This window comes from Stegodyphus dumicola, chromosome X1 (assembly GCF_044657685.1).
Source record: "Stegodyphus dumicola isolate Sdum_Otavi_A_Nest chromosome X1, ASM4465768v1".
NCBI classification, from domain to species: Eukaryota; Metazoa; Arthropoda; class Arachnida; order Araneae; family Eresidae; genus Stegodyphus; species Stegodyphus dumicola.
In genome coordinates this window covers 1,589,948-1,615,349 of record NC_140780.1, presented here as the reverse complement: position 1 = coordinate 1,615,349, position 25,402 = coordinate 1,589,948, and the positions used below count along the sequence as shown (strand labels likewise).

The 25,402-nt window shown below is 32.5% G+C and overlaps 1 protein-coding gene across 4 annotated transcripts in view; it reads right to left on the bottom strand.

The window, feature by feature from the left end:
* LOC146993053 (uncharacterized) overlaps positions 1-22,456 on the bottom strand; it is a 60,540-nt gene extending 38,084 nt beyond the window's left edge. For 3 of the 4 annotated variants that reach the window (XM_085808010.1, XM_085808011.1, XM_085808012.1), the window contains exon 1: positions 22,303-22,456. In XM_085808010.1, coding sequence (XP_085664136.1) covers positions 22,303-22,352 — 50 coding nt within the window. In that variant the 5' untranslated portion in view covers positions 22,353-22,456. The remainder of the gene's footprint in view (positions 1-22,302) is intronic. The other variant, XM_085808009.1, reaches the window with a different exon arrangement.
* Between the last annotated feature and the right edge of the window lie 2,946 nt (positions 22,457-25,402).

The window sequence follows — 25,402 nt, the reverse complement described above, 5'->3', positions numbered from 1 at the left end:
CTATTCATTAATTGATTGATGATTGAGAAGCATTGTCATCACAATAAGAAACTTCTTTTATATCATCTTCATTTATTACCGCTTCTCCACATTTCTTTACAAAATCTGTTAATTCGAAAATTTCACCTTTGCTTTGCTATATCTGAAAACCTTTAAAATTCGCGGCTATTATCATTAAATTTAGCTATCCTTCACTATACATATTTGGCTATGCATCATGAGCTTGGCGACTAATGACACGTCGTTCCATTAAATTTTATCTTGCTTCTATCATGCACTGAGACAATTAAGCCTGCATTGTATTAGTTTAGTTATCTATTATACTTATGTCTATTTCTTGCACATGCACATTATCAGAGTTCTGAATAAATATGTCCTAAATTCTGCAACCCAGTGTGACCATACGAGTCCTGCGCTGGTTCCGGGTTTATGTGAATACCAAATCAGTTATTCTTAATTCAAAGAGCCCTAAATGTAATCTTTGGGTTAACAAAATCTATTTTTAGCATATGGAAAGAAATTTTTGGTAAATTTTTCCTCATCAACAATTTTTAGCACAACTGAAATCAAGCGTAATGTCAACATATAAGGTCACCACACTCTTTTATTATTCAAATACTAAAAAAAATATTTTTTTTAGGTATTGCTATGAGTCATTACTCAAGTAGATAACGAGTACTGCGAGTCATTAGTCAAGTAGATGTTTAGATAAACATGTGGTAATGAAAGGAAAGTATAATAAATAATGATTTGCCAGGTGTGCATCAGATCTATGATGTACCTATGCAGAATGTTTCGGTTTGAGATGTGTGCCAAGCAAATACGCAGCAACGGAGCCAAATTACTGATCATACAAATTTATGCTAAATTGATTGTTTCTTCAGTAACAAGGTATTTTATTTGGTGTGGAAGTGAAATTAAGAATTGGGACTCTCCAGATGTTTTATTATACACGGAGGGGGAAATCAAATGCGCATGCGTAAAGCCTACGAGAAAAATTTTATTGATGGTTGATGGTTTTGATTTTCTTGATGGTTTGTGGCTTTGAGGTCCGGATTTTAGCTCATTCCAGATAATGGACGTCCAGATTTTGAACTTTGTACGATACCACTCAGGTGTGGCAGAAACTCCATTAGGATTTACTTATTTGCACATCTTCAGGGAAAAGGGGGCCCATTGTTATACTAAGCTAAGAGGGATGCGGTTTCCCTTGCATGTACTACTGGACCCAAAACACCCAGTTCAGTTTGGGGGAAAAAATACAGTTTATGCTTTTGCATGATAATTTAATACTTGCATACAAATATTTTAATAAAAATGTGTAAAGTTAGCCATAATTAAATACATTAGTGTGATGGTTGAGACTGAATTTTATATGAAAATTTTTGATATATTTGGTTAAAGTTAGTTGTTGATATTCATAACACAGATTGCAAGTGTTGATCTGTCACTTTATTTCTTAATTTTGACTTCATTAGATTCATAAGAGAAAATGTTTGTTCACACATATATATATGCTACCAAACATGATAGCACATCTGCTTGCATTATTTTTTAAGTGCAAAAATTCGGCAGGTGGAGTTCTACAAAAGTCCAGAATATCTAAATCATGGAATCTGGATTTGCATAAGTCAGAAGTTTGTACATCGATAAGTTCTGATTGAACATCTTCTGGAGCTTCTTCGACTACAATGGAGCCCTGAACAGTTTAAATTTAATCTTATGCAATTCAAAGTCTGTAAATCACTTTACAAAAAAAATAAGCAGCCTTTCCAGTTGTTTATCAGGAAAATTTTCTTTTAGCTTCTTCAGGTACAGAAAATTGACAAAATTTTGACAGCCAAGCTGCTTTGAGAACAGCTGGAGTTTTAGTTTGAAAGCAGATACTGCTTGTTAGGTGATTGATGAACTAGTTTTTTTCCCATCAATTTTGTGTTTAGGTCATTCAGATGGGCTCTCGCATCAACTAAAAATGCTAAGTCGCACTTGAAAGATGGTTCCTTTACAGTGGCGTAGCTAGGGTGGTGCAAGGGGAGACATCTGTCCCCGGGCGCAACATCCAAAGGGCGCCAAATTGATGCTATGAAATTTTCTAATGAAATGTTTTCCATTCTTGGCACACAGAAAGGGGCGCAAATTCTTCAATTTTCCCCAGGCGCTGGAAACCCTAGCTACGCCCCTGTTCCTTTAAAAACCTAGTTTGTTTCCCATTTTCATCAAGGGATAGTATTATTTCATCAATCAAATCAGCAACCCTTTTCAAAGCCTCTCTACGGCTCAACCATCATACTTTAGAGTTCCCCGGGCGCTGGAAACCCTAGCTACGCCCTTTTCCTTTAAAAACCTAGTTTGTTTCCCATTTTCATCAAGGGATAGTATTATTTCATCAATCAAATCAGCAATCCTTTTCAAAGCTCTCTACGGCTCAACCATCATACTTCAGAGTAATATATGAGATCACTATGTGGTGCATCTGTATGTTCTAGGATTTCCTTAAATTGCTTGTGGTTTAAAGCATGCCAGTGAATAAAATTTATTGTATCGCTCACTACTTTCATTAGGCGGTCAAATCCTAGTTCTTTCGCGCATAGCTCTTCTTGGTGTATGATAGAATAATATGAAAGCAAATCTTTTCCTCTATCATCCTCTCAGTAGACTCCCCTAACTTTATTCCCTAGTTTATCCCCTAAGATTTCAGATTCAAAACAAAAATGATACCTTATGTGCCATTTACGTGCATATTGCTATATTGAGCTTCTATTCAAAAGTAAATAAAATTTATTTCAAAGTCTTTATTATTTTCTCTCAAATTAAAAAAAAGCATTTTGATGTCATAATGGTAACTATCCACCGATCATCAAATCACACATCTGTATTGTTATTTCCCAAAACTGAGTTTCTTTTTCTAAAAGAATGGCATGGAAAACATGTCTCTAAATCGCAAAACTAATTAAACAAATGAACTCATAATTTTAAATACATATAGGTAAAATATTAGAGTCTACAATAATACAAGAAATGAACTTGCGAAATACTGTATGAAATAAAGATTAACCGATGTATGAAATATTTACTAGATTAAAAACCATTCTACATCTATTTTCTTGCTTGGACAATGTTCTTTCTTTATTACTTGTTCCGCATACCTGTCAGTTTCTATTGATAGTATTTCCCAAAAGTTCACATTCAATACTTCTTCAAAAACCTCTAATGGTTTGGATTAGCACCTAGTTTTGCATAATCAGAGGGTTTACACCAGGTATTCCTGTAAATTTTTTTATTTCAGGCACATTATCTATTTCCTTCCAACACCATTCTTCCGATGATTTGTCTGCGATTCCAGAAGGTTCACAATCATCATCACTTATTAGTCGCCTAACACGTTTTCGCTTTCTTGGTAATATTTCACTATTATTATCTTCATTATCAGTATCAGGTAAGTGTACACTTATTTCTTCTGATTCTTCATAATCGCTCCAATCACCTTTACCTTCATAGTCTGCAAAACTCTTATCTATTATGGTATTTACTATACAACACATTTTTGCGTTATTTTTCCGTTTCACCGGCGCAAACCTCGCCAAGCAGACTTTATTGCTTTATTGGCAACAACACACAGTATACACATAAAAAATGTCAGCAAATGTTAGTTCTAAGATGTTTTTTTTATCTTGAATGCATAAATAAAAAATATTTAAATATTGAATTTTGGAACAATATTGAAAGAACTTTTCATACCATTTAACTGAAGTTAATTCTTCACACCAACCATAAATAAATCTTACACACTTCATGAAACTCAACACTCCGCGACTTTATCGCTTGTGCCAGCGAAATGGAAATTTGCGCCAGCCAAACGGAAAAGTACCATTTTTCCTTTACAGAAATATATATTGACCGATGCTCACACTAAATTTTTACAAGAATGAAATCTTACAGACTAACAACAATTTGGGCGTGACTTGTACCAAGAAATTCTATGTAACAACATGTGATAGGATCTGTGATATTTCCACAAGTAAAAAAGGTGTTGCCAAATTCAGTACACTAGAAATTTTAAACTAAATTAATTATCATATTCAACAGTATGCATGACGAGTGTAGCTCGTCATTGTGCGATATGGCATGAAAAACCAATGACGAGCTTGACTCGTCATTTTACCGGAAGGGGTTAAGCTTTTCATGTAGGCACAAAGGCTCAACAGCGGCCAAGTGGTAAAAAGGCTAAACACCGTTAGCTCGGTCCGGGGTTCACATTCCGATGGAAAGGCTGACAGCATGGGCACTTTCGTGGTTTTCCCCTTGCTTTCTAAATGCTGTTTAAATTTGCTTCATTCAAAGTTTTTGTATATAAATAATTACGGTAAATTAAAATGAACTGTTTTTTAAGTGTTTACAGTTGCTTTTGTAACAGACAGCACCACTACTTTTTCCAGTCACACAGTTGGACGTGCCGTCCGCCAACGTAACAGCTAATTAAAAATATTCAGAACTACCTTTCAAATCTGCATGATCTGATTTATTCTTATTTAATGTTAATATTTTATTTATTTATTTATTTTTTATTTTTTTTTTTTTACGTTTTGCAAAATATTTATTTCTTGTGCTGTGTTTTATATTACGGATAAGAAAATTTTCAGTGTGTGGATATACAAGTGTGAATTTCTTTTATTAAATTAGCTGGTTTAAGTATTTCACTGAATTACTTGGTATTAATATAACTGAAAGTGAGCTCCTAAATGTCATGGATATAGATTATATCAAGAACTTCGTGCATATAGTGAATGAAACACACCCGATTTTGTCCTGCTATATTTAGTTGTCAAAATCTATTTTAAACAATTGTTGTAGGCACAGCATTAAAAAGTCTGATGTGTAGACCACATGACTTCCCTTGCACGGAATATTAAATTATGAGCACTTTTTTGGCTGCATTTCATTGAAACTTATTTCCTCGAATCTTTTTAAATTAAATAGATTTCTCTTTAAATTAATTCAGTTCTCACTTCGCAACAAGACAAAAATACAGAAAACCTCAAAATAGCTTTATTAAAAATTGCAAAATATAGAGAAACTTAAAACACCAAATACAATTAAAACAAAAAAAACAATTTTTACAATTAAAATTATTGTTTCTATGCAAAAACAAGTAGTTACACCAGCAAGCAAGAAGGCAGATTTTTCGGTGCACAAAACTGAGTTTACTTTGGGTCCCACTCGGCAAAAAGACACTAAAGGTGCAGAAACGGACTTAACTCACTATTTTGCTAAGTTTCAAATGCAAACAAATATGGCAGCTATAGTAAAAAAAAATTAGGTTTAACCGCACTTAAAAAACTTTTATATAGCTAATAATTCTACAACTATTGCATGCAGATTAACTAAAGGCATAAGAACTTTAACTGGAAGATAAGAACAACATAATTCAACCATTTTTAAAGCAAAATATGCACAATTTACCAACATATAAAAATAATTTTTTAAAAAATGAGCTCACGCAGCTGAGTAACAAAGTGGGTATATTTGCATATTTATATATGTTTGGTGCAGCCGAATTCAACCAAAAAGGTAGGTGCACAACTACATGTTATATCATATACAAAATTTCAACGTTTTGAGTCTACTCATTTTTGATTTATGCGAGTTACATACATACATACGTACGTACGTCCAGACATCGCAAAAAAATCTGTCCTGAATCCATTTTAAATCCTTTTTGCAACCCGTTTTGGAAAAAAGAGTCCTTTATTCTGTTCTTACCTACAGATGTCACGCAAAAACATCCTTCATTGTATCCGATAGCAGTTAATATTTGGGTATTTTCATTGAAATATCATACTCGAAAATTTTTATGATTGCGACACTTCTTACAAAAGTGCAACTTACTTCGTACAACAACTTCGTTCATTGACCGTCTCATTATTTACAACTTACTTCGTACAAGGAAGTAAAAAAGTGAGTTCCCAAATATCCTAATTTTCTCAAATAATCAGCAAATAATTAATTTTAGTCCTTTTGTTCTTTCATATTATAATAGTTTATCATTTATCAGTACAAAAACTGAGGTAATTAAAAATTTAACTTTTTAGATATTTTTAGTATTTTTTCATTAATGTTATAAGGTATTTTCTCCCTCCTTTCTGCATGCCTTCATAATGTAACCATAGCTCACTCGGCGTGTATTCGAGAGGTGTAGGTTCGAGTCCCGGCGACGCCTTTGCACATTCTTCACACCTCCTGCCTTAAAATAACCTAATGACTCTACAGTGGTGCCCGAACTAAAACGTGGTGAGCGTTGATTCTTCACAACCAGGATTTAACGATCGGGTTCCCTAATCTCCATTCGCCCTTTATAAGGGATAATGTATTTTCTCTTTCCTTCCAGCATGTCTTTGTGGTGTGATGGTCAGCATACTCGGCGCGTATTCGAAAGGTTCAGGTTCGAGTCCTGGCAAAAGACATCGCTCATTTTCAAAAATATCTCTCGGCGTATTATAAAAAAGTAACCTAATAGGTTCTAAAATGTAATTAATGAAAATCATTTCAACCCAAAATAGAATTTGCATTAGTGAATTTTAGTTAATAATAGTGCCCCCCTCTATTCTGAATATTATTGGAAAAATTTAAAGATCAAATTTGATAGTATCTTAAGATGGTTTTGCAGTCGGAAAACAAACTCATATTGATTCATCCTTTTTTTTCTTTACAAATGCCGAATATCTGTTTGCAAGTTCAATCTGTTTTCAAATCAAATGCCGAATATCTGTTTTCTATTTGAACTTGATCAAATAGTGTGTTAGTGTTTAATTCAAAAGATAATATTATGCACTGATTAACATTTCCTCTAACTTTTAATTAAGGTTGCCTATGAGCAACCCCTTTAATTCTGACTCGCAGCTTTTATTTTTAGGCCAGAATATGAATGTCGGAGGGTTAAGGATATTAAATTTAAACAACGGGATTTCTTTTGAAGCACTGCGACATGACAATGTTTAATAATCTTAGCATCGTTAAGAATAATTTTCTGGGTTCTCATATTGAAATTTTCCCAGAGTATTAAAAGTTGTAAATGAAAACGTAAGCGTATTATTATAAAGGAAAATGTAGCCGAAAACTGCTGCGACTGCTATTTAACTCTAAGGAGGGGTTATCAGAGAGAAAATGAGAATTAATATAGATTAAAATTGCATTTTAGGTAGTTATTACTGATTATAATAGATTGCAATATTTGAATATGAATTCTTTGAATATTTAAGAAAAAAATTATGACTGCGAAAATAGAAAAATATTTTCTTGGATTGTTTCCTTTCTCATAGAATGCGGATGAATTCTGTTTTACTTAATGAAAACTAAAATTTATTTGCTAATTAATCTGTCCTCTGTGAAGACTTTACTTCAGTGATCTCTATTAATTTGCCATTTGTTTTTCTTAATTTAAATGCTTCAAGAATAATTAGAAAAGGACCTAATTCTCTTCTTGCCCTTAAATTCTTCATTTGTAAAACTGCATTTTCAGCTATAATCATGTGAAATAATTCTCTAAATATAATTCAGTGCAGACAAAATAAGACATATAAACAGCTTGGAAATGGGATCACCACTGAGATTCTGTTTTAGAAATATGATGAAGCTTACGAAAAATCTAGGAAGCGAAGTAATTCCATACCATATTTTATAATTTTTTATCAATGATCAACCTGTAAATATAATTTAATAATTTAACGTGTATGTATATGTTACCGTGAAAGACCGAAATTGGAGAATATCGACTTTCACCGGAGAATGACAACATTTACCAAATACATCGGTGAAAGATCGAATATTGCATTACATTCTTGTACATTCGGACCCTCATCGGTGTATGTCGACAATCACAGATATGCTCTGGTGTAGGTCGAAAAGAGAGTTAAAAAAAAAGTCATAAAAGTTTAAGTTGTTGCAATAAATAAGATTTGAGTCACATAATTTAGTAAGTTTTTTATTACTATTATTTTATTTTCTCATTCAGAACGCACTGTATAATCAAGTAAGTTTTTGACTTCTATTATTTTCCTTTCTCATTTTGAATGTATTGTGTGTTTTAAATTCTTATGTTCTTATTTTAAGTCTCAAGTGCGTTTTTTCGCGACTGAATTACGGTAAAGAAAATATCATATTCTTATATGTTCAACATTCACCGGTGAAAGTCGACATTCTCCAGATTTCAGTGTTTCACCGTAACGTATGTTCTACATGTAAATATTATAATATATATATGCATGTATATGTGAGGAGAAGGTTCATTAGCGGCTGAGCGGTAAAGCTGCTGAACATTGATAGTTTGGTCCGGAGTTCACATTCCGGTGAACAGATTGGCTGTATGGGCGTTTACATGGTTTTCCCCATGTGTGACGCATATACGATCCAGTTTTGCTTAGAAAGTGCTCCACAGAGGCATCCTTACCCTTAGGCAGATAGCCGTCGAGTGCTTTGCTATATTTAAATAAACCACAACAAACCATATAAGTAATTTAAAAATCGCTATATTTTATATATGCTTACAAAATGGTATATATATGTAATTAAAAATTTTCTAATTGCTTCAGAACCTAACATTTATATAGATATTATATACATATATATACATTAATGAACATTGTATATTTAAAATTTTTTTCTTTGATATTTTATACCTTGTAGAGACATTAGGTATTTTTTTCTGGAAGCAGGCAAGATGAAAAATTAACAACGCCTTTGCCGGGAATCGAACCACGGACCTCTGACAATACCGGCTCAGCGTGCAGAACCACTACACTACGAAGGCAGGAGAAATACCTTATAACCTTGTTCCATATTTTGTTGCATTTATTTATGCCTATATACATACATATAAAAAAAATAACAATAGGCTAAAAATTAAAAACAAAATTTTTAAACCCGTCCTGTGCTATAGCTGCAGGATTGAAGTAAAATAAACTTAAAGCATCTAAAGTTAGAATTAAATTGGAATCAAAGCAAGGCAATTCCTCGCCAATATTAATAATTGCAACTGCATATAAGAGGTTTAACTTAATATCTAAACATTTGAAAATTAAAATAAGAATTTATTAGTAGAACAAACTCAAAAAATAAAAATGCGAAAAGGAAAAATATAAAAATTAATTAGATGCTATAAGTTCATATATATATAATTAAGAATTCCACATTAACTAACACGAATATAACCAAAAACTGCATCAATAATGCACAGTTCAGTAAGATTAACTGCACTCTTAAGAATTTTCTGCAGTCTAGTTTGCGTTACTTTATTCATAAGTCCCTAATCAAAATCAATTAAGTGTTTACGCAGCGTTAGAAAATTAACTAAAAGTGCAGTGACCGCAATGTATTTGCAATTTGGTAAACGATCCTTAGACGTGAAAAGGTCGAAAGCCACTTGTGTTTAGACTTTTCAGATACTTCGTACACATGTAACATAGCATTCGAAATGCAAATCTGGGTATTTACACTATAGATTTATTGATGTAACAAATATGCACCTTTCTACTCCCATGCCTTTAAAAAAAAAAGAAAAAAAAAAAAAAAGATGCTATTTGCCTTACAGTTTATCATTGAATAATCCATTCCTATTGTACAAAATTGCATTCATACATAGAATTAAACTTGTTTTCCTCTCCATAAAATTGAATGCGGAGAAGTTAGATGTTTTAAACGACACCTACATTTTCCCATGCCTCCAAAGCGAGCTGTGTCACGTCCTTTTTCGGCACTTTCCATCTTTAAGTTTGTTTGTAATTTATGACTATGTTTGTAATTAAGACCCCTGCGATATAAATGGCCAGTTCAACCCCCTATCAGATATTCTCAAACTGCCTCTTCGGAACAGAAAAAGCAAATAAACGAGAGTCCACTTTCAAAACTACTTGAGGAAAGAAATATTATATCTTATGATGGGCCCCAGACCCAGGATGCTACATTGCCCCCCCTTTTCACTTCTCTGGAGATCCACTCACTGCGCCCACTGCAAGAAGATATGCTAGCTGCTGGCCTTATCCATTAGTAAAAATAGAGGGCTGAATCATGACAGGTAATGATTTTTGAAATCGAGGCCTGACCCCAAGGAAAAAGATTTCGATTCACCATTGTAGATGCAATTTAAAGTCAGGGTTTGCGATTATTATTCAATTAGAATATTACTCAATTTTTAGCTAATTACATGTCGCATAATTTTTTTTCCTCATTTGATTTCAATTAAAGGTATCGGTATTTGCACAGGAAACAATTGTTTAATTTTGTATTTAACTCTGAATAGGAAAACACAAAAATTATAACTAGTAAAAATTAAGAGGTTTACTTAAAAATTATATTAAATTAAAAAAATCTAATGGATCCTATAGCCACGTGATTTGGATTTAAACATTTAATATACAATGAACCTTCTTGCGGCAGCTTCTTTCAAAAATCAGCAGCATTTCCCAGAAATAAACACTTGTCATGTAGTCACAACTCAAACTTGGAATTTTCTGTAGCAATTTTAGTCACATCTTAAGAAGCATAAAATTAACTTTAGACCCAAACTCAGTCACATCATCATAATAGTGGATTTGAGTTCTGAATTATTCATGGGGAACAGGACAACCATTTAAATCTCAAGAACCCTCAAAAAAATATTAAAAAGTTCAAGTCAAGAATTTGTATGCTAAATTAAATACTGTTAAATAAAACAAGTTCAAAAACATCATTAACCAACATATAGACGGAAAAGAATTATATCAGACTTATTGTGTTAACATGTGGTAGTTCTAATTTATGGTTAAGACAAGATAAGCATCATCATTTACATACTTAACACACTCTTAGGATTACTGATTCTGACTCTGCCAGTCAATTATGAAAAATGAAGATACAAATATTTCAAACTAAATGATCCTGCTTACATTTACAATTACAGAAGTGATCTTAATGGATAAAGCTTGTACAGCCATTATGTCCTACATTATATAAAGTGCAGAACCAAAACATTTTAAAGAGTACCCTATCACCTAAAGGGGAATAAAATGTTATGGTTTTGAACGTGACGTGTCTACACAAGCCTGATTTCATCATCTACTACAACGTTTTAAAAAGGTGAGTAATGTTCTGTATGCTAAGCTTGTACTGTGTGCATTAAATGATGCCTAAACAATATATTTTATAACCTTTAAAACATAAACCAACTGCAGTAACACATTATTAAATAATATGACAAAGGTAGGTTAGGTTATTTTAAGTTATTAAAATCTTAAAAAAAACCCACAATTTTCCCAAAGGCTAGTTTCGCCAACATTAGGGCTTTTAGATTTCAGAAACAACCAATACTACTTGCCGATTTTTTTCAAGCAGAAACCAAGAGTTACCCTACAGTTAAGATCAGCCTGATGTCTGATTATACTTACATAATGTAATGATCAGTGTAATGTTAAAATTTACAGTTTTTCTGAATTAAGATATCTTTTGTCATCCACAGAAAAAATAATGAAAGTTTTATAAAATGTGTTCAACTGTAGCTTACTCATTAAACAACATATCGATATAGAGTACGAACTGATGGTAAAAATAGAATCGAAATAGAGTATGAATTGAGAAATTTTTAAGTAGTGAATAAAAGCTTTTACTGATCAAAGTACTTTAAATCCGGATAAACTCGGTAATGTACCGTAGATCGAAATAAAATTAAATTAGACGTAAATATTAATTGATTAAACACAGCTTGAACCCTGATGTAAACATCTACAAATATCTCCATTAGATTAAGATAATTCAGATCAGATGGTGTTTAATAAAATTAATAAAAAATACAATTCAGGTGTAATAAAACTTAATAAGAAAAATTATTCTGAAAATCACTAAAGGTGAAAAGATGGAATTAGCACAATTTAAGTTTAATTCACTCAATGAAATTTATTTATTTCTGGGAAACATTTTCCTTAATAAAGGCTAAAAATTGAAAACTGGAAGATTTGATCTACCAAGAGACAAGAAGAAAAACCAGAGTTGGCAGCTGTGGTTTATGAATATAAAAAACTATTTTTATTCGAATCCTGGTATATACCAACATTTCTGTACTCTTTTTTTTTTTTTTGTTTAATTTATAAAGTAAGTTAAAAAGCAATCTAAATAAAAATATATATGCATTTTTCCAAGTACCAAGGAAGGGCATGATTGGAATGATCTTCTAGCAATGGTGAAAGGCGTGGAATAGGGCAAAATAGGTTGAGAACCACAATGTTAGATCTTTTAAGTACTAGTAAAAAAAAAAAAAAAAGAAGTTTGAAGCTTTCCAGGGCATTCAATTATTATTAAATTAAATTTGTTTACATCTAATTAGAATTTCGATACACTTCCGCAAAGAACCCGGCAAATGCAAACATCCCCAACTTTGCCGATAATAGTTCAAACCTGGTAATCCGGCAGATTCAACCTATTCGCTTGTACGAAGGTTGCAATCATTACTCTAACGTTCATTTTGTTGAATTATCCCCATCGTTGTTCGCATTTGCCGATTTAAATTATTCTTCACTTATTTATTATTTTTTTTTTGTATTTTCCCGTTATTATTTATGAACTTTTAATAAATACATAGAAATATTTTCATATAATTAAGGAAGTTTTCAGTGACAGATGCTAGTTCGTGGAAGAAAATATGGTGGAAGGGGGTTAATGGTAATTGGTAACATGGCTGTTAACGTAGCGTTAAGCACGCAGAATCATGAGGTTTCCAAACGATAAAATATTTTGACTTCATGGGCCACCAAAATATGCATTTAAAATAATTAATTAAGTAATGTTTTTATTATTGGTTATGGTCATAATGAGAAAAACAATATTTATGGCTTAAAACTTCAACCAGATAATATATTGTTAATGCACAATTAGATGATTCAACTGAAATAAAAAAGTATTATTTATTCTCTAAAATGACGGAATAGTTTTATGGATACCCAAAGTCATCAAAATTAGCAAACCACTACTTGTGTAATGAATCCTAGTGCAAATGACTCTTCAAAAGTAATAAAATGTACAATTTTCTAGTTTTATTAACAATGCTACTGAACAGAATTTCAGTACTGAAAATTATTGGTACTGTCAAATATACTATGAAAGACAGGCAGTTGTTTCAACATAAAATGCTTTAAACTGTTTACAAGTACATTAAAAAAATAACACTGAAAAACTGTTTATGTAAAATGGATGTATTAAAAGTCAAGCATTCATTAATTTATTACAGGCACATGGCTCTTACTGAACTAAGACTGTCACTGAATGATTGTTTGGAATCGACATTTCTTGCTGTCTGAAACCTACTTCACCTATTTTAGAATGATGTAAACATGCAGTTGTGGCTCTCACTGACCTAAAGTTTGGCCACTCCCGATCGATTATATACGTCTACTGTATTTATACCTATTATACTAAAAAATGAAAAAAAAAAAAAAAAAAAAAAAAGACATTTGTAGTAGAAATATTAGTATTCTATATGAATTATGGAAAGTACATGTAATGAATAATACCGTGACCAAACACTTAAAAAAAAGAATAGATTAAGTGTTTCCTACCTCGATACTTGAGAAAGCAATCCTGCCACACAACACATAGTTAACTTTTGATTACATGATAGTCAAAAGTCGTTAATCCGGACACCCATAATCCGGACCTCAAAGCTACAAAATTTCTGCGCAGGCGTCAATGCGTAATGGGTTCACACATGCGCATAGGTGTTTACGCATGCGCGTAATACCTTTACGCGTACGCACATGCATGTGCGCATGCGCGTTTAATGTATAATGGAGGGTATAAGCTAAAATTATCTATTTCAGTTAATGTTGCAGATTGCGTTGTTCCTTAATCATCTAATTGGATCCGGCTTACTATTTTTTGCAGACTGTTAAAACAATTTTATAAAAGTAAGCTTGAACTTTCGATTATGTCAAAAGGAATTTCCGATTCTGGAGCTGGTGAAGTATCTACAAAGCGAAAGCATGTTTTGTTTTGGCAATGTATCATAAGACTGCGAAAGTATTTTCAAACAAAAAGTGGAATCGCCGCAAAAAAAAAAAAAAAAAAAAAAAAAAAAATGGATAAAAACATATCCTTTGTTTCCCTAACCATTCTGAAATCTGTTTATCAATTTCACGCTGCCCTGCGCACGTGGGGGGGGGACGACGCGGCGTGCAATGAACTGGAAGTTGATCTGTCAGCACTATACTTATCTTCAGAGCAGATGTTTTTATTTTATTCGGCTTATAATTCCTTACTAAATGTAGTATTTCATCTCGATGTACTCCGTCTTTGATATGATATAAATCAAATTCCTCGTCATTATAAATATCACGAATACACATCAAATAGTTTTCTGGTTGCAATTTTCTAATTTCGACTATGTGTAATGTATGCTTTACGCATGCGCGAGTTTAAAGAAATGTTTAATAAAGTAAACAAATAAGTATAAAGCTATTTTTGTTTATATTTTGATACCCATTAGATCATAATTGCTCTTTATTTCATAAATTACGGTTTCATATTTTTAATTTTATAATTTCTGCATGCCCTCTTACCAGATTTAAGTTGATGATCTATAATCCGGAAAAACCGATAATCCGGAATCGCCGAAGTCCCGACGAGTCCGGATTAGACTTTTGACTGTATTACATATTTAGTCCTACCAGTGGTTAAGAGGGCTGAATAGTGGTAGTTCAATCTCGTCTCAAATCCTGAAAAACGAGCTGGCTGGGCAGGTTATTATTTTTTTTTTTGCACGTATTTTGTGACATTTTCGTGGTTTTCCTCAAGTGGTGTAAATATGAGCCTATTTACCCTAGAAAAAATTCACAAAAGCATGCCTTTTTCAGCTAGCCCTCGCATGCTTTGCACATTGAATTAAATAAACACACAAACCCTTCTTATTTTTAAAATGATAAAGTTATTAAGTTCACATTACATGCAACGAAGCTTTTTAAAAGCTAGGATACTTTCTTTAACAATTACAGTGCTAATTAGTGCTGTACTTCTCAGTTATATGTGAAATAACATCTCAGTGTCACTGCTTGTGACACATTTATTTCACGTAAGTCTTCTTATGCAATCATATGCATGAAATAAACAAAACAGATGGCATGAAAAACCTAATCCATACATCCTTGGTGACTGATATTTAACATAGTTTTTATGCTGCATCTGTGAATTACACAGTTAAATTTGACTGAGTGAAATTGTGACTAAATTTCAGAAGACTTTGATAAAATTATGGTGTGAAAATTTAAAAGTGAAATTAAAATCAGATACATTGAACAGAACAATCAGAAAAGAAATGTTGTCCATAAATATATTAATAATAATTAATGATAAAATAGACATTCAAAATATTCATATAATAAATATATACAATTAGTGTAATTAATATGCATTTACAAATGATCTTAACTTGGACCATATTTGCAAGTTTTATAATGTTGTTAAATGTGGACTTTAAATAAAATTTTTAGCAGCATACATCATTTGGGTTTGTTTAAATTATGGAAAAACATGGGAGAGATATCTGCCTAAGAGGAAAGATGCCTTCAAGGAGGTCTTTCTGAAGGGAACTGGTTTGAATCCACGTTACATATTGAGAATACCATGAAAACAATCATACAACTTGCCCATTAGTTGGTTAACCAAACTACCAGACACTTTACTGTTTGGCTGCTGATGAGGTGTATATCAGTTGCAAAGCAGCGAACAAAAAATAATATATTCTTTGGTTCCTGTTACGAGTTACATGCAAAAAAGCAAGTCTTAATAAAAATGAATATGCCAAATTTAAAGTGAATATGTTGGGTGTTTTTTTTTTTTTTTTTTTTTTTTTTTTTGTGCAATACATGAGCATATGCATAAAATTTTAAAAATGAGTCAGAGCAGAATATAATTTATTACTAAAAAACCTTTTATGTAATCAGTTGCAATTAAGTTTCTATTTAAATGAGAATACGTATTGATTTCATTTATGTGATAATAATGGAATTTCAATCATAGTTTTGGAAGTACTTTAAAATTATGCAATGAAGATATTAATCGTAAATTCACAATTTCTTTAGAAACTGCACTGTTAAAAACATAAATATTTTGGAATTTTATAATACTGAAAGATATTCAAAGACAGGTATCAAGTTTCCCAAGAAATTGCCAAGAAAAAGGGTCATTATTACAAAGCTCAATATTACATGATTATTCTACTTCCGTTAGGCTTTATATATTGTTTTCTGTGCTAACTTGAATTCAATACAAATTTATTTTCGTATATTGTGTTTAACCGGTTAATTTTGAATTTTCACTTCCATATGCTTAATATATTGTTTTCTCGGCTAACGTGAATTTATGTTACTTATTCTTTAATTAGTTTGATTATATTCATTAAATATCACATTTACGCGGCTTACTTCCATGTGTTTTAATATCTCATAACTGACGCCGATCAACCATAGGTGAACTTGGCGAGTAAAACAGCAAACGGCGCCAACGGGTTCTCTGCGGATGAAAACCCAAAATTTCTAAATAAATCAAACACATTCATGAAAACAAGCAATTTCAAAAGTCATTATAATAACAGTAGTCAAGAAAGCATAAAGTTACGAGTAAGAAATCTCTAACAAAGTTAAAGATCATCCATATAATCCAATTGCTATATTAATCAAAATAAATAAGAAATTCAGTACAAAGTCAGAAATCTGGACGTCCATTATCCGAAATTATCTAAAATCCGGACCTCAAAACCACCAATAGCCTTTTTCTCCTAGGTTTTACGCATGCACATTTGATTCCACCCCCCTTCCGCACATAATAAAATATCTGGAGAGTGTCAATTCTTAACTTCACTTTGACACTAAATGAAATACCTTGTTATTGAAGAAACAAACCTTTTAGCATAAATATGTACGATCAGGATCAGTAATTTGGTTTCATTGCTGCGTATCTGCTTTTTGGTACACATCTCAAACCAAAACATTCCACATAGATACATCGTTGATCTGACGCCAACCTGAGGAATCATTATTTATTATACTTTCCTCTCATCACCGCATGTTTATCAAAACATGACAACTTCAGTAATGACTCATGTAGGGATGCCTAAACAATTTTTTTTGTTAGTAATTGAATAATAAAGGAGTATGGTAACCTTATATGTTGACATTACGCTTGACGATGATTACAGATTTAAGTTAAATGTGCTAAAAAACGTTTACGAGGAAACATTTACCAAACATTTCTTTCCATTAGATTTCGTTGATGATACTCATAGACCCAAAGATTAAATTTATGGCTATTTGAATTAAGAATAACTGATTTGGGTACTTTTCCGTTTTGCCGGCGCAAGTGATAAAGTCGCCAATAATGGTACAACCGATGCCAAACGGAACATTCTTGCTGGTAACCTTTTAAGCCTCATTTTCAAAACAAGTCGCAGCTTTTTCTTATCAGATTGATTGTTTCTTTCAATACTGGCATATAATTACATAGAATTTTTATCAGATAGTTCAGTTTTATGTCTAAGGCCATTTTCGGTAATAAAGTTAATTAGGATGCAATCACAGTGCTTACCCGAAGCCGAAAATATAGAAAAGGTAAAGTCAAGGGTTAAATTCATCAATTCTAACGAGAATGCATTAGCAAAGTAAAGCACTGCAGTTTTACATAATTTCTGAGTAAGCTATTCGCACGAATTGAAATATTTCTTGCATTTAAACTTGTGTTCCAAATTAAGATTTAACTTGAAATTAATGTAGATAATTACTGAGAGCATTAGATTTTTGTAGAGTAGTTTACGTGAGATGAGATCGCTTGGGGTCACGTGATATAAACCGGCGGATCAGAATGTTGAACCGTGAAAGCATAGTAAATTCTTAAATTAATGTGTTTTTACAAATTTATTGTCTTTATTTATTGGCTTTTTATAAAATTTTAAGCGATATTAAAATGTTTATGTCTTCAAAAAAAGAATTCTTAGAACTAACATTTTTTTAACATTTTTTATGTGTATACTGTATGTTGTCGCCAATAAAGACTACTTGGCGAGATTTGCGCCGGCGAAACGGAAAAGTACCCTGATTTGTTATTCACATAAACCCAAAACCAGCGCCAGGGGTCGGATGGCCACACAGACTTGGAGAATTTAGGACCCACAGAGACTGCATCAAGGCAGTAAGATATCCGGCGCCGGCCCTCAGTAAGGCTTAAATGCATGTGGGAATTTATTTATTCAGAACTATAATAAGCCTTAAGGACGTGCAAGAAATAGACATAAGTATAATATATAACAAAACTAATATAATTCAGGCATAATTGTCTCAGCGCGCAATAGAAGAAAGATAAAATTTAACGGAACAATTTGTCGTTAGTCGCCAAGCTCATGATGCATAGCCAAATATGTACAGTGAAGGATAGCTAAATTTGATGATGATAGCCACTAATTTTCAAGGTTTTCAGATATAGCAAAACGGTAAAAGTTTACAATTGGGTGCCCCTTGTTTATTGGCGATTCTTTCTTGACGCCAAGATCAACGCCAGGAAGACACAATTTCAAGATGGCCGCTACAAAAACCATGATAAGGTTAGGTTTGGTTAAGTAATTTAATTATGGCAAAGTCTCGAGGGCTATCTGCCTAAGGGGAGGGATGCCTTCATGGAGGACTTTCTAAGGAAAACTGGCTCGTATACACGTTACACATGGGGAAAACGACGAAAACACACATGCAGCCAGCCCGTTCGTGGGATTTGAACCTCGGATCGAACTACCAGTGTTCAGCGACTCTACCGCTCGGCCGCTGGTTGGCCAAAACCAAAATAAGAAGTCAAAGAGCTGCACAAGATCTGTGTCCATGTACACATCGATCTGTTTTTACTTGAAAAAACATCCTAAAATTGCACAAACTAAACATTGCGCACTGCCTTAAATATGTCCATGTACACATCAATCTATTTTCATTTAAATAAAATCGGGAAGTTAAAACAAAGTTTAAACTATCGTGGTAACCAGAAGTGAGGTTTCACGGCCAAAATTTTAAAAAAATTGTCGCCAATCGAAGGGGCACCCAATTCTACACTAGAGCCAGGAAAACAAAGGTAAAATTTTCCAATTAACGGATTTTATAAAGAAATGTGGATAAGGTGTAAAAAATGAGGATGATATAAAAGAAGTTTTTCAGGTTGATCTTTGGATTATGGTAACTTGGCGAAAATTTGGTGACCAACTCTGCTACAGCAACCCTCTATTTTTTTTTTTTCCCGCCGCCATTTTGTCTTCACGAAGTAAAGACATGTTTCTTTTCTTATTATTTACTCAACACTTTTTCCAACAATCTATTAGCCGAATTACACTTATGCTAGAAATTTTATGTAACAAAACTGCTTAATCATGACAAATATTAACTGCAAAATTGGGAAAACGTGCACAATCGCAAACTCCTTGCGCGTTTTTCAGAATAGCACATACATATAAACCATTTACACGTCGACTTATTTTTACTTAAAAAAACATCCCAGAATTGCACAAAAATGGCATTGCGCACACTCTTCACTATATCCATGTACACTGCTTTTTTGTCATAAATTAGAAAATTTCACGAAAATGCATTAAAATTTTGTGAATCTTTAAATCCGGTAAAAAGCACATATATGAAATTACCTGATCGTGAAAAAGTATATACCCTTTCCAAGAATGAACATTTCCACGTATAAAATAAATAAAATATCCAAAAGCTTTTACCTCTAAATTATCTATTATATTATGAACGTCACCAACGAATTTATACGCAAACATTAAAAATAGTTACAAATACTTAGTGTCAAATATTTAAATTATTTTCATACACGTTTACTTCAACTGAAACGTATACCAAATTCCTACAAACATAAAAGTCACAAAATAACTATCATTTAATTAAAATATAACTAAACCATGTACACGTCGACTTATTTTTACTTAAAAAAAATCCCAGAATTGCACAAAAATGGCATTGCGCACACCCTTCACTATATCCACGTACACTGCTTTTTTCTCATAAATTAGAAAAATTTCACGAAAATGCATGAAAATTTTGTGAATCTTTAAATTTGGTAAAAAGGACATATATGAAATTACCTGATCGCGAAAAAGTATATACCAAGGATAGACATTTGCACGTATAAAATAAATAAAATATCCAAAAACTTTTACCTCTAAATTATCTATTATAAACATCACCAATGAATTTATAACAAAACATTAAAAATGATTACAAATAGTTAGTGTCAAATACTTAAATTCTTTCCATGCACATTTACTTCTACTCAAACATATTCCAAAATACTACAAACATATAACTCTCAAAATCACGATCATTAAATTAAAAAACACTACTTGAAATATAAATAAGCACATACATTAAATTAATAAAAATTAGCTTACAATCCTAATTACTTTAAACTAAATCAGTGCTAATAACAATTTTCCAATAATACCATATTAATTTATTTACTCCTTACAGTTAGAACAATGCATAAAAATAATAACTTCAAATAATTAAAAATACTAACTTACCTAATCTTCTACAGAATCTTGAGTGCATGGCGGATCACAAAATGTCCATTTTCACCAGGTTTCTTGCACCGCCATTCAAACTATCTGTAATATCCTTCCTTTCACACAATCTCATTTCATTCCCACATATTGGACATTCATACTTATCCGCAATTAAGCAATTCTTTTCAATTACACATAAACGTAATAAAAATTTCGGATTTACTTTATATACGGCCATGGAATCCAAATATTAAACAACACTGTTTCACAGAACATAGAATGAAACTACTCCTATAAAGTACAGCAGATATTTTTACAATATACCCCCTTCTCCGATTAAAGACACAGTCATTCGTCCATTAATGTCACATGACATATCTCATGATCTCTCATTTCTCTCACACAAAATAATGCGTAATCGGAACTGAAAACTTTTCACATTATTCCCAAAGTCCTAGGTAGTAACCTTTATCGCCTCCAAAATGTCGCCAAACTACCTGTTACCATATTTCAAAGATCAGCTGTTTTTCATTGTGATGACAATGCAGTAAAAGTATAGTTTAGGGTACCCCTTGGCGAAACTTGGTGGTACATGGATACCCATGTTTCTTTTCTTTTTATCTACTGAACAGTTCTTCCAACAATCTAATAGCCAAATTACACTTATGCTAGAAATTTTATCTAACAAAACTGCTTAATCATGACAAATATTCACTGCAAAATTGGGAAAAAGTGCACAATACCATACTCCTTACGCGTTTTTCAAAATAACACATACACATAAACCATGTACACGTCGACTTATTTTTACTTAAAAAAACATCCCAGAATTACACAAAAATGGCATTGTGCACACTCTTAACTATATCCATGTACACTACTTTTTTCTCATAAATTAGAAAAATTTCACAAAAATACATGACAATTTTCTGAATCTTTAAACCCGGTAAAAAGAACATATATGAAATTACCTGATAGCGAAAAAGTATATACCCTTTCCAAACATGAACATTTCCACGTATAAAATAAATAAAATATCCAAAAACTTTTACCTCTAAATTAAGGAACACTGTTTAACACAACACAGAATAAAGCCAAATACAAAATTTCCAGATTTTTTCCCCCCTTTTCCGATTAAAGAACCGTAATTCGTCCATTAATATCACATGACATATCCCACGATCTCTCATTTCCCTCAGACAAAATAATGCGTAATCGGAACTGAGTACTGCTCACATTATTACCAAAGTCCCAGGTAGTAACCTTTATCACCTGCAAAATGTCGCTAAACTACCAGTTACCATACTCTAAAGATCAGCCGAATAATGGTCAACTTAACTGTGATATGAAGAAAATACGATCAGCCTATTTTTGAACTTATACTTTACATCTGGATTTATTATAAAATGAAGACTAAGAAAACGCATAATTCAAGGAAACTAACATTTTATACTTTTAGTTTCGCACATTTAAATATTCTGGCACTTTTTTAGGAAACTACACATATTAGATTACATTTGGATATCAAACATTTTACTTTACTTGTATACTGAATTTCTATGTACAAATGGATCACGAATATAAATATTTTCGCTCTAGTGTAGAATTGAGTGCCCCTTCGCTTCGCGACAATTTTTTAAAAATTTTGGCGATGAAACCTCATTTCTGGTTACCATGATAGTTTTAACTTTGTTTTAGCTTCCTGATTTTATTTAAATGTATGAAAAAAATATATATAAGTGAATACATACAAAGCAAGCCTTTTGAAGCGTTCTTCTTCATCAACCGCTTCCATATCCATTCAAGTCTCGGAACTTTTAAAAACCAAAGCACACAGTAAACTACGCATTTGTTCTTTGGCGCTACCAGAACCAGCGAATCAGCTTTACGTTGCAACGCAGTGTTGCCAAATCGCGCAATTTTTGACAAAACTGTGCTGCCAAAATTCATGTTCTTGGGTTTTTGGGAAATTTTCGCTGCTCTTTCTTAAACCCACATATGTTAAAATAACTTTTCTATTAAAATTAATTTATAATAAAAAGATTTTGCCCCCCCAGATGGTATAGTGTTTAGGAGCCACTCGAATTTTTCATTATTTAATTTCTTCAAATATAATGCAAGACTCTAACATTTGGTGGCAACAGTTTGAAAAGTGAAACGGACATTTATAGTGATTCAACGCAAAATCGCAAAACGAAAACAATTGTCCTTAAGCCCCTTTGGATTAATAATTTAATAAGTTCATTATAAGGTAGAATTTTTATGGCAACAGTGATGTTTTGTTTACATATGCTTTTCTGTCTCAGCGTGATAACGCACGGCTATTCCTTTATATATATATATATATATATATATATATATATATGTTTAGAATTCTAAATAAAGAGGTTTGTTGTTAATTAAAAAGGTTTTCTTTGCGAAATATATTTCCATTCGTCCGAAGTTATTAAAATAAGTTCAGAAATTGATTAATTTGAAACAGGAACAAAGGCGGGAGCCCACTTATTTGTTGCCTCCATAATAAATTAACCACCGCTTCTGGTTTTAGCAGTGGTCAACGTCTAATGACGGATTGGACCCGACATTGGAGTAACATAACAACTATTTTAGCAACTTAACAACTTAAACCCTACATACAGCAGGTCCTAAGGTCATACAGTAGCTACGACGGAAATGAGCACCTCTATTTGGTGTTGTTCTGTTATCAGGACCGAATTCAGATATAGCTGAAAGCTGACGATATAATGAAAAACTGAGAGCGTAGACAGACAGACGTGTTGTTTGGCACCCACTATAAGTCTTTCTGGCCACAGGAGGAAAAATCAAGTTTAGGTGCGAACACGGAGGTTAGATAGATGGAGTAAGGCAAAAAGAGCATATATTCAGAATTTCCAATATACAATCTTGTACGCTGGAGATCAAAATGTCCCCCCCCCCGTATAGAGTATTGCCATTGCTTTCTTTGAAATCATTGAGTTTGTGAATCAAAAATCCGTTAAAGTTTTACAAAATATGAAGTAGATAATAAAAAAATTCCAAATTTGGGCCTCCAGATGTCCATATTCGAGTGGAGGACTACGCTATTCAAAATTTGATGTCTGTAGGTACCATTCTTTTTTCACAGTACGAGAAACATGCAGATTCCTCATTATTTAATTTCTTTGAATGTAATACAAGGCCTTGGGCAAATTTTGGGGCAAAAATTCGAAAAGTGAAACACCGTTTATAGTGAACCAACGCAAAATGCCAAAATGAAATTAATAGCCCTTCTGGGCAAATTGCCCCTTTGGTCTAAAATATATATATGTGTAAGAATATTTGGCAGTTTTCGGATATTTGGAATATTTGGCAGTTTTCGCTCTTGGCGACCTGGCTACGGCGGCCGGTGGGGGAGATCACCGCCAAACCCGGCTACCGACCCCGACAACTTTCTGCTGACGTTTAGGTTACTGTAAGGCTCTATAGGAGCCTTAGGTTACTGTAGAATCCGGAGTAACGGGAGGGATTTAGGGAAAACTTCTGAGGGCTCATATTGAAGGTCACGTGACCATTTTACTTCGCTTCTGCTGCGTGGATAACGTGACCATTTTACCATATGCGCAATAGGCATATTTTCAGCATGGTAACCTTCGTCGCTTGGCCGAACGAAGAACATCTATGTATGTTTGGCTTGGCGATGATTTGAGATTTCTATGATTCGTAAGTCAAGTCAAAGAATTGAGTGAAGTGTTGTGGAATGCGTGAAATTCCGTCACTTTGTGCCCAATTATGCGAGCATTTCTTTGCTAGGTGCTTAAAAAAACATACGGGGTGCGCATTGTGCACAAATATATGAGAATTTATTTACTGGGGACTTAAAAACCGTATAGGGAAATAGACGTTATCTTTTTTTCGCTTGTGTTGATGATGTTTTCGAGTTGCCTAAATTAATGTTGTAGCAATTACATGTGTTTTTGTATCATGCAATAATCAGTTAACCGTATTTTACATTTATTTCCAAATGTATTTTTGTTTTATATTTCATCTTATATTATTTGTTTTATATTTCATCTTATATTATACCGTTATCAACATTTTTTTTTTTAAATTCATGCTTTCCTTAAAGGCATGTCTCATCCTAAGCAAATAACTCTCCAGTCCTTTGACATAATCAATTAATTTAACCTCATTTTACAATTTTTTTATTTCATATTTACAGGTATCATAAAAGATCTTGGCAAATAATTCTTGAGAGCTTAACATAATTAATTTAATCTCATTTATCATAAAAGTTCATCTTTTAACAGGCATTCAGCAAAATAACATACTGTGGTCCTTTCTTTTCATATTGATTACATTATCTTACCTTAGTAGTAATTCAAAAAGTATAGGTATTACTTTCAGGTAAAGAAGTTGTTAACAAAAAATTAGCAATGAGTTAAAATAAATTTCTGGTGATTCAACATACCTCATTCAGTCGTGTTTTTCACTAGTGTGAAATTTCTTTAAAAATTCTTTGTTATTTTTAATGGCATCGAAAAATGCACTGCAGTTTTTGTTCACTATTAATGTTGCAGCTTACTACAACCTTTGGTTCAGCCATTTTACTTCTTTCTGCAAACCATATCACGTTCATTAATGAGAATACTCTTTGGACTGGTGTGGATGTGTTTGGCATCCTTGGAAATGTATTCTATTATTTGAATGGAACTGAGCAATGAAGTGTATTTTTCAATGAAACGACTGAAAACATGTATCCATAAATATGCATTTTATAATTGGCTCACCAAAAAGCTTTTGAAATCATTAATTCTTCGAAAAATAGATCCGTGTTAATTGTATAATGTGCGACATTTTCATTAATTTTTTTTA